Here is a 10,921-nt window from a genome sequence, read left to right as displayed (position 1 = left end):
AAATCCATCTTGCTACTCTAGTACACTGCACCAGGTCTTTCTTCTTTAAAGTCATCTCAAAAGCTTTGCAGTCTGTTACAATCTTAAAAGGTTTACCATGTAAGTAATGTCTGAACTTTTTAACGCCTTCTATGATAGCTAAAGCTTCCAATTCATAGCTTGTGTACTTGCTTTCTGCGTCTGATGTTCTACGACTCATGAAATGAACAGGATGCAGTTCTCCGTCTTCGCTACTTCTTTGCATTAAAATTGCTGAATATGCTATATTCGACGCATCAGTGTGTAATTCTGTTTCATCATTGAAATTATAAATCTTGAGTACAGGTGCACTCGTTAAACTCTGTTTAAGCATGTTAAAAACTAATCTGTGTTCATCATAAAACTTAAAATCTGCATCTTTCTTCAATAAATCTGTAAGTGGTTGAGCAATCTGAGCATAATTTTCAATAAACTTTCTAAAATATGAGCACAGTCCTAAGAAACTGTGTAACTGCTTGATATTCTGTGGTTCTGGAAATTTGAGTACAGCTTCAGTCTTGTCAGGGGAAGGCATGACCGTTCCATTTTCAATCACATGTCCGAGATACTCAACTCTCTTTACTAACAGCTGTGACTTCTTCCAGTTGATATTCAATCCATATTCTGATGCTCTTTGTAAAACTTGTTTCAGTCTCATAACAGCTTGCTGTTCATCTCGAGCTGGAATCAACAAATCATCGATGAATATTATGATAATTCCCGATGCAATCATATCTCTGAAAATTGTTGTTATTAATCTCATAAACACTTTAGGACAAGTAGCTAACCCAAAAGGTGCTCTCAAAAATTCATATTGTCCTGTCGGGGTGACAAAAGCTGTATATTTGCATGACTCTTCATTTATTTTCAAATGAAAATATCCATTCTTTAAATCTAAGGCTGAATACACTTTAGCGCTTGCTAATTTATCTATAAGATCGTCTACTATTGGAAGAGGATATTCATCTTTTAAAATCTTTTTGTTTAACAGTCTGTAATCAATACAAATCCTAATTGAACCGTCTTTCTTTTTTACCAATACCAGAGGACTAGCAAAATCTGAATAACTTACCCTTATAATGCCGTCTTTTAACCATTCTTGAATCTGCTTGTCAACCTCGTGCTGCTCCTTAGGTGACAGTCTGCGTGGCCGCTGTGCAACAGGTGTCTCATCCATCAAAGTAATTTTCAGTTCCACTGGAGCTTCCTTTGTTTGCTGTGGCATGTAGCTGTCAACTAACCTCACTACTTCATCTTTCACACTTTCATTACTTACTGTACCTACAAGATCAACAGTAGAGAAAAAACAATTAATTTTCGTCATCCAACTTTCATCTTTCGGAAATACAAACACTGTTCCTTCATCCATTACCATAAAAACATTGCTCAAGAACGCACGACCTACAATAGCACAGTAAGGCATACAGTTATTAGGTACAATATAAAATGTCTCTTGTTCGAAATCACGCCCGTCTATTCGTAACTTCACAACACAATGTCCAAGTGTTTTAACTTTTGCACTGCCGAGACCGGTGAGTACAACGTTGTCGTCGTATTTTGGGGTACACATCGATAAATAAACGTCCTCGTTGACCAAATTCACGTCGCTACCACTGTCCATGAGCGCTGTGGTTTCAGTATTATTCAAAATTATTTTTTTCAAACGACTTTCTTCACTTAAACTTTTCTTTATTAATTCGTCATTGTTTACAATCTTCATAACCTGTTGAGACTTGTCATCTGTCAACTGATTAATAGAAACTTCATTGCAATCATAGTCAATCATTCGTTCATTATTTCTTATGCCGCCATCTTGACCGACAAACTTCAGATCGAAACTTGATTCGCCGACAGATCCGAACATCGTTCTTTTCATACTTCTGATTTGTTGCGATTGAATTTCGTTCTTATCGCCGCCGCTTGCGCTGACGCCATCTTGTTTATGAATGCTTCTATTTTCAAATCTTGATGCGCCTGTTTTTTTCAGATCACATGCTGATGCTATATGTCCGTATGAGTTACAACGAAAACATTTAGCTCCTTTTTCTTTGTTAGGGCAGCTTGATGAGGCATGCCCGTGATCACCACAATTATAACAACGAAATGTGTTTCTTACATGAGATGAATTCGAATATACACTTGTAGGCTTATCTTGACGGTCTTGACTGGGACTAATTTTATTCGTTTTTGACTTTACTAACTCATAAATTTTCAGCTTTTCTTTTAATTCCGCATACGTCTTAATTCCATATAGCATAATCTTACTGGATTCATCATCAATAATACCGTCAACTATGTACTTTATAGTCACGTAATCAGCTAATTTGCCGCGCTTACCCATCTCCTTCATGATAAGTAGATAATCAATGCAACTTTCGTTCGGCTTTTTCGTTCTCGCACTCATTAATTCATGTACCGTTTTCGTATCCCACGTAGATGGAAATTCCTTGACTATTTCTTCCGCCAGCTCCTGCCATGTCCTAAATGGTCGTTCCGATTTAAGCCAAAGAAGCGCCGTCCCGCTTAGTGATCGCCTGGCAACAAGAAGTTGCTGTAATGGTGTCCATTGAAATATTAATCCATTATCTTCGATATCTTGAATCCACTTGTGTACAGGGTAATTAGAGTCTTGTCCGGTAAATTTCGGTATAAGGTCCGCCGTCATGAATAGTGTGTTCTGTTGCTGCTGTGTGTCGCCGCCATTTTGTTTAAATTCTTTCCTTCCTTCGTCTTCAATATTAAAACTGCTGCTGTTTCTCTTGTCCTTTTTTCCCATCTTTGCGTCTTTCTTATAGTTGTCGTCTTATTGGAATACGTCTTATTAGTCGTCGTCGTCTTGTTAGCATGAAAAGTTGTACCACGCCGCGCCGCCTCGCCCGGTGAGATAACCTAACTTTCCCGCCGATCGTCTTTCCGTCGTAATCTTTGATTTTCCTCTTTCAATCGGACGAGCCCCCAAGATTGTAGGATCGGGGCCAAATGAAAAACACTTTGAACTTCTTGAGATTTATTTTCGGACCACAATCTTAATTTTTAGAAAACATCTTACAGAGAAACAGCCGTCTTCACCCACGATCCCAATGAAAAGAGAAAGATCATTCCTCATTCGCTCTCTACTTCACATTCACATTCACTCATTGATTCGCTCATAGTTCTTCCATTCTAATCATCGTTCAGAAAGTAATCTTACACGTTCAGAAACATCAATTAATCATACATCTCACCTCATCATCCCACATATATATATGATATTAGATAGATATTAGATGACGTCATGCTCTTGATGATGATAGGAATACTTTGACGGTAGTTTTCGTGCTGCCTCTCTGGAGTTACCCAGAAGCTGTGAAAAATACATACATATTTGAGCTAGTGTGAATACAGCCTTACCAAAGTTTATAACGTTATAATAATGATTAAATGCGAATTCAATTTTCGACCCAATACTCTGCTGACTCACGGGTGGGATATTAATTAGGCCTAGGATTTGATTTGGGTGAACGGTGATTAAATACCGTTTTTAGACCTGAGTTAGTAATTTGTACGGTTTTTGATGTTTTAATTGATAATTTGCTGTTTTCAATGCCTATTGAGATTTATTTTTCGTATTATAGACTGCTAGAAAAGCTACTATGACAATAAAAGCGTGAAGTAAGATTTTGTTGTTTTTTTTTTTTGTAAAATTGAGTTTAGTAACACACATTTTAACGTTGTGATAACAAATGTAACATTATGTTCAAACAAATAGTATATTGTTGCAAAAAACGTGTTATTGAGTGCTAAACTTAAATAAGTTCTATAATTATAGTACTTATAATATTTTCTACTAGCTTACCGCTTGCGGCTTCGCCCGCTTTGTCTAAAACCTAATAAATTATTTACTAAAACCTTCCTCTTGAATCACTCCATCTATTAAAAAAACCGGATCAAAATCCGTTGCGTACTTTTAAAGATTTAAGCATACAAAGGGACATAGGGACAGAAAAAGCGACTTTGTTTTATACTATGTAGTGATTACATTTTTAAAATAAAGCATCATAAATACGTTAAAAAAATACAGCTGCAAAGTACAAACGATCGTCAGAAAATTCTTAGAAAATAAATTGCGGAAAGGCATTGTTATTTAATGCTTTCCTCGTAACAGAAAAGTCACTTATGTTTGGATAATTTATTAACAAACAAGGACATGGCACTGTAAAACATAATACAAGTGAATAAAAATAAAGAAAGACACACCCTTAATAATATATATAAAAAATAAAAATACTTACTAGTATTATGTTTTATTTAAGTAATTATAATAATAGAATGATTCAACCAATTTCAGTGCAGTTTAGAAATTCTTGTGGTTTTAGGCTATGACTAGCTGTGCCGTGCGGTTTCACCCGCGGCCGCGGACGAACGCGCAGGCAAAAGTAAGTATTTCTATAGCTTAGGTACAGATAAATACTATACTAGCTTATGTATGTTAATCTGGTACATAAGCTACATCATTGCAAAGTTTATTTAAACATACATACATACATACATACATCCTAATTCCTAACACACTTTCGTATTTATAATTTTACTAGTTTTTCGCCCTCATAGGATAGGGACAAAAACTATCCTAATAATAATAAAGCTTTTAGCTTGAAGGGTGGATGCGAATCGTAAGTGGCGAGTGGGCACGTGATGCTGGACCCTCAGGGAGCGCGTGATCGTCGTTTAAAGTCCAGGGACGCCTCTCTACCCTTAGCTGCTCACAATATGTTGCCCCCTTGTCGCACTATTGCAGCGACTTATTTCGGGGGCCCATACAGTGAGAGGGCGAGTCACCACCTGCCAACATATTTTTACTTTATTTTAGTAGAAAGGCAGGTGACATAATTTCCCATAGTCCCCAATACCAGTCCATTTAGCATCCCAATCCATAGTCCAGTTGTTAAATTTCCACCCTGCAATAGTCCTACATCGGCCGCGGACTGCCTAGGGCTGTATCTCTATAGTGCAGTCATGGGCAGGCTGCGGCTGGTGTCCCACAACACATTAAAATTCTCGAAAGGGCCTCTGCGTGTTGGATCCGTGTCCCCACGTAAGCCTTCCAAAGATCCGGGTACCGTTCTTCTGGTGGTACCCGAGTATTATGGAAATGAGAAACATAAATAAAAAAATAATAATAAAATCTTTATTAGCAAGCAGGCCAGGTACATTAAAAATTAACAATCTATGTACTTACAAACTAATTACTAGAACCTACTAGCTAAAAGGAATGCCGCTCAGCATTTTACAGTGAAAGTAGTTTTACAGTGAAAATGTATAGAATTTTCTGCTCTACTTATATGTGACATAATTTTAATTTCCATTTAATCTGGTCCTTACGTCATACGTGTATCGTGATGGCTAATGAAGTTAGCGAAGTAATCTTCAAGTTAAAGCAGCGTGTAATAGCTGTAAGCGCCTCGGAGAATCTGTAATTGTTGTACGAATTAGTTTAACATCGCTTGAAGCGCTTTTTTGTCAATTTCGTGTTTATGACTAGTTAGTTGTGCCGCGAGGAATATAGGGGAAAATGTATTTTCTTTTGCTTATGTTTGACTTGTAAACAACATCAAAATCTGTTTAGTGGTTTTCGCGTGAAAGAGTACCTACCTAACAAACATACACACTTATTTGTGTCTTTCATTTGACATTAGTTTTTTTTCTTTATTCAGTGTATATTATCAGATTCAAAATGAAAATTACTGTATATTTTTTTTTTTTAATAAAAATACTTACATTTATAAAAGTGGCTACAGTTAAGTTTGTGAATGGTCCAGCGGTAAATATAATTAATTTGGATAATTGTCCAACCAGGACATAAATACTTCTCTGTTTTGATGCGTTTTGTGACCACCATTTGCTTTCATACGGACCTGTTGCAAGTGCCATACTCTGAAAAATACAACAAATAAATATAGTTAAAAAAAACTTAAAATCATGTTTTAATAGGATAAAGTCATGAATTCATTATAATGTCACTTATCCTTGATATGTGTACAAAGTTTGAATCTTTGTCCATTTACAGTGAGTATAGTCGATTCTTAACGAGTCTGCTACATAATATTGGCAGTTATATACAAACAGGTGAAGTTAATAATATCATATTAATAATTAACAAGTGATAACTGCGTTAAAAACATCCGACTTCAAACTTGCACTCGCAACATTTACAAATATGTAGACAAAAATGCTCATAAAATAAAAACTACTGGGACTATCCGAATAAAATTTTTATGGGACCAATTCGACACCATCCCGCATCGAACAAAAAAAGAATCACGTAAATCGGTTCAGAAACCTCGGAGTAATCGGTGTACATACATAAAAAAAAAAACATACCGGCCGAATTGATAACCTCCTCCTTTTTTTTTGAAGTCGGTTAAATATTACAACCAATAACCATCCATCATCATCATCATCATCATCAGCCCATATATACGTTCCCACTGCTGGGACACGGGCCTCCTATGACGGTACAGGCCATAATCCACCACGCTGGCCAAATGCGTGTTGGCGGATGACACATGTCGTCGAACTTTTTAATTCTTCGACATGTCGGTTTCCTCACGATGTTTACCTTCACCGTTCGAGCAGTGGTGATGTTACAACATGCGCAGATAAATTGAAAAATCAATTTATATCCTGCGCGCTCGCCTGGTCTCGAACCCCGGACTTATCGATTCGAAGTCCGAGGTCTCACCACTGAGCCACCACTGCTCTATAACCATCCACGATGAAAAAATAAAAATCATAGCTTTCCATTAATTTTAAAGTTAACATTTTTTACCAAAATATTTACTTACAGCGTAATAAACATCGTTGCTATGCCAACAATAAAGAAACAGTTGAGATATACCAAATATGAGATATATTAATGTCATCATTTGTTGCATTTTATTTGTTTCCATCTGTAACATAAAAAATTGGTTGTCTGTAAAGTCGGTTTACTGACGATAGTTGAACGTGACAACGTCCGATTGTGCTTTGTCGCTCGTTCCGCGCTCTCGCTTCCACTTCAAGCCCATGGAACGCCTCAGAGCGAGGTAACGCCGCATGAGTCATGTTTTTTCGTGCGTGCAGCCAGCTCTATCGAATTATAAGACGTTATCACGTCAAAAAATAATTTAAAATTTTAAATCATAATTTAAAATTATATTTGAGTAGGTGCTTCATTTATACAAGGCGCTTTTACTGGCGTCTGACGTCGGTCAGTTTAAACCGAGACGAAAAATAAAATAAAACATCAATATTACAGTATAAATAATGTTATTTTAAAATATGATTTTTGTTTTTAATAATAACAATCTAAACTGTTATTAAATATAAAAATCTTAATTTACCTACACATTTACTTACACACGACTTATTTTTGAGAAAGAAAATACTAATTATATTTTATACGATGCACTTTGTTTCCAATCAAGGGATAAAGTATTGTTTGTATGCCCTTTTTTACTATGCCCTTTGTTTCTAATCGATAGATAATTATTGTGTAAAAACCAATTAACAATTTCACACCTACCGCCACTGTCAGGATGGCCGAGCGGTCTAAGGCGCCAGACTCAAGGTAATCCTTGCCTGCTAAGCAGGTATGAGCTGTTCTGGTCCTCTCTGAGGGCGTGGGTTCGAATCCCACTTCTGACAAAACCTTTTTTTATTTTTTTATATTTTTATATCATACCATTTTTGGAACAAAAGTACATTTTAATTTATTTAATCATTTGTTTTACAATATACTCAGTACTCACGGTATGATTCATTAATTTAAAAATCTTTAAATAATTTGTAATTTGGATTAGTGAAAATTGCGTTACAAATTTAAGCGAGTAGGTAGGTTATAAGTACCTATGTATTTATGTTAAACGATGAAGTTAATTAGATTTATAAGTATGCTTGTTTACATTCAAATGTTTTACTTATTTGTATAATACATATTTTGAATTACACGTTTTATAAACAGAATTCTTCCACAGACCTATGTATAATGTTAATTTTCAATAGCTCTAATATAGTGAATACTGAATATTAATTTTAAATTATATTCAAATTTTACTATGAAATTGACTCTATAAGTAAAAACAATAATGAGCAAGGGTCGTTTTCAAAAAATGGATAAATACTTTTAACATACGAATTCAACATTTCTAAGTATATTTCTTTAAAGACCAAGAAAATGTTAATAGAAACAATACCTACATTAGAAATAGCTTTGATATTAGAAATTCAGGTTTCAGTCTTTACTCTTGCCAAATATAGTTTGATTTTATACTTGAGAAAATTACTAGAATACCCTTTTCATTAAATTTGATTCGCTCGTTTCGCTTTGTTATATTTACAATAACATATGAATAACATAATATGTATTGAATTAATGTAATTATTATGAAACTAGCTGTGCCGCGTGGTTTCGCTCCTGTTGGTCTTAGCGTGATGATATTATTATAGCCTTCCTCGATAAATGGGCTATCTAACATCGAAATAAATTTCAAATCGGACCAGTAGTTCCCGAGATTAGCGCGTTCAAACAAACAAACTCTTCTGCTTTATAATATTAGTATAGATATAACCTATTTTATAGTATGTTTGTACAGGTTTTATTATTATAATGTTATTGTTAGATGTAAGTAAGAATCTATTTCTATATCATTAAGAAATGATTACTTCAAATTATATATTATTTTATTTTATACCATAAGTTACGTACTTTTGCTCTGAAGTGAGTCTCTACATTTATGATTATTTTAGTTATTACACTTAATTTTTGAAGTGAAACATTTTTAGGCGCAAAAAATGAGTCGCGTCATGGCAATACCGTTACGTCATGAATTACTTCATGTACGATCATGTACGGTGATCGTCACCGTACATGATCGTACATGAAGTAATTCATTTGGTAACTTTGAATCTTGCCAAAGAAGTCTCACTTCTGACACGTGTGCTCGGCACACTCTTTTTTATTATTAACATTTTAGAAATAAATTATTTCGTATGCATTCCCATATTTGTATTTATCATACGCTCATAAAGTTTTCTAAACCTTTAGTTTTCTAACTTATTTTGGAGCAAAATAAATAAATCGCTTACGTTTATTTGATGAGCTGTAGCGCAGAGCATTACTGTGCAAATAAAGGTGTATAACATCAGTATTGGTGAAGTACAGGAGTTATATAGCCGACAGCATCTGTTACAGAAAAGTTATACTCATATGTAACAATTTTGTTATTTTCCTTAGACAAACACTGCAATGAAATTTTTCGAAGAGAATTCAAATTAAGATTAGATGAAATTTTCTAGCTCTGGGTGTTTGCTTTTTGAATGTATGTAGGTGTAGTATGTGTGTGTTTTAATTTTTTTATATTCTATAGGTATGCCATTAACAGATGAAATAAGTAGTGGACTCGTTTTCAGATTAATAGTGTCGCTGGGTACCTATGACAAAAATATTCATTACGTTATATTCTATTTCTCATTTCAAAACGACAATATTAATATAAAAATATCATTAAACAAAGAGCAAGTTAGTTAAATTATAGTTAAGTAGTAAAAACCGGATTTTCTATTTCTCGTACTCAGTTTCGTAACATAAAGATTTTTACGTGGGAGGGGTGTTAACCCGCCGCACAACCCCCATATTGCTGGAGGACCACACCCATCGTTGGTCAGCGAGTCCCTCGGACTTAGCCGGTAGCGTAGCTAGGCTGTACTACCGACCATCCGTGCTACGAGCCAATAATAATTGGCAAGAGACCGCTCAGGATCGGGGAAGATGGAGAGTTCTCGTCTCAGAGGCCAAGACCCACTTTGGGGTTTCAGCGCCAGAGGAGTAAGTAAGTAAGTAAGTAAAAACCGAACACAAGATACCTAATATTATTGTAAAATATCTAACCTTACCAATTCCACATGACGTCGGTGACACCGTTTAATTCTGTCCAAAACAATATCACCATCATCATCTACATCGACTACATCAAATATTGTAGCACAATCAATTCTAATAGACTCCAATTCCAATCGAATAAATATCATAACAGATAAAGCGATCATATCATAAGAAGTAATCCAGGCGCAAGCTAATAAAGTACCAAATGCTTGGATCACACAAGCGAAGAAGTAACCTGGCATTTTATGTTTGTCAAAAGGTACCCAGGAACTCACGACTTCCATGTAGTCTTCTGTCCCGTCTTTAGTATTCTCTCTATACTTCGGGGACAAAAGGTACTTGAACGCTGGTTGGAATATAACTACAAAAGCAGTAGCGTAAGATAAAGCGCAGAACATATAGGTCACTTTCCGGCTATATCGAGTGAATTTCCTGACAGTTTCTTCTTGTTGCGGATCCTTTGAACGACGGTTTTCTAAATCAGCTCTAGTCACATATTCGCAAATATTCCGCCAGTCTTTCTGCCAGAAAATCAAAGACCATGCCTTGCAAATGTTGATTACGCCCTGCATGGAAAATTTTAGGTTCGTTAGTAGTAGGTTCAGGTCAGTTTTTACGTAGAAAATGTCAAGGAATTCGGTTGTTATGAAAATCGTTTCTAGGAGTTGAATGAGAATAGCAAAACATTTATTTCGAAAACCATCTGGAAGCCAGAGGCCCCAAAAAGATAGGTATTTAATAATAGGACCCAGAAAAGGCCTATTCGGATCCTCAAATTGAAGTAATAGTGAGGAGAACATTTTGAATAATGTGCGAAATAATGAAAGTGAAATGTATTTTATACGAAACGTTTATAATTGTGTTAATTACTTTGCTAGTGATGTGCCAAATGTAAGTCAATTATAAGGCTCGGATTTACCAACATTATGTCTATGAGCTCTGAGTTAAATTTAATTATTCGCGAAAACAAAATAAACACAAATTAAACACGTTAAAATAAAT

General features: G+C 35.3%; 1 protein-coding gene and 1 non-coding gene across 2 annotated transcripts; one reads left to right on the top strand and one right to left on the bottom strand.

The window, feature by feature from the left end:
• Positions 1 to 5,429: 5,429 nt before the first annotated feature.
• Positions 5,430 to 10,491, bottom strand: LOC149898760 (odorant receptor 10-like). The gene is made up of 5 exons (XM_090114826.1): positions 9,926 to 10,491; positions 9,124 to 9,220; positions 6,843 to 6,947; positions 5,776 to 5,931; positions 5,430 to 5,468 (listed from the first exon to the last, which is right to left on the bottom strand). Exons 1-5 carry the CDS (start codon positions 10,489 to 10,491, stop codon positions 5,430 to 5,432), a joined length of 963 nt encoding a protein of 320 aa, XP_089970952.1.
• On the top strand, positions 7,569 to 7,683 carry TRNAL-CAA (transfer RNA leucine (anticodon CAA)). The gene is made up of 2 exons: positions 7,569 to 7,606; positions 7,639 to 7,683. It is a non-coding gene; the product is annotated as a tRNA-Leu (tRNA).
• Positions 10,492 to 10,921: the final 430 nt, after the last annotated feature.

Source organism: Colias eurytheme, chromosome 22, assembly GCF_061535395.1.
Source record: "Colias eurytheme isolate Ceu_HAF_F1 chromosome 22, ilColEury1 Martin Lab GWU primary, whole genome shotgun sequence".
Taxonomy (NCBI): domain Eukaryota; kingdom Metazoa; phylum Arthropoda; class Insecta; order Lepidoptera; family Pieridae; genus Colias; species Colias eurytheme.
The sequence above is the reverse complement of the archived record's forward strand: the minus strand, read 5'-3'. Positions and strand labels throughout refer to the sequence as shown.

Bases quoted from the DNA above. Each gene is read 5' to 3' on its own strand.
- LOC149898760 (XM_090114826.1), bottom strand. From the start codon at position 10,491: ATGCAGGGCGTAATCAACATTTGCAAGGCATGGTCTTTGATTTTCTGG. The intron at 6,948-9,123 runs GTAAGCGATTTA...TTTATGTTACAG, and splicing joins CTACAGCTCATCAAATAAAC to ATGGAAACAAATAAAATGCA. The intron at 5,469-5,775 runs GTAAGTATTTTT...CAACAATTACAG, and splicing joins CTGTAGCCACTTTTATAAAT to ATTCTCCGAGGCGCTTACAG.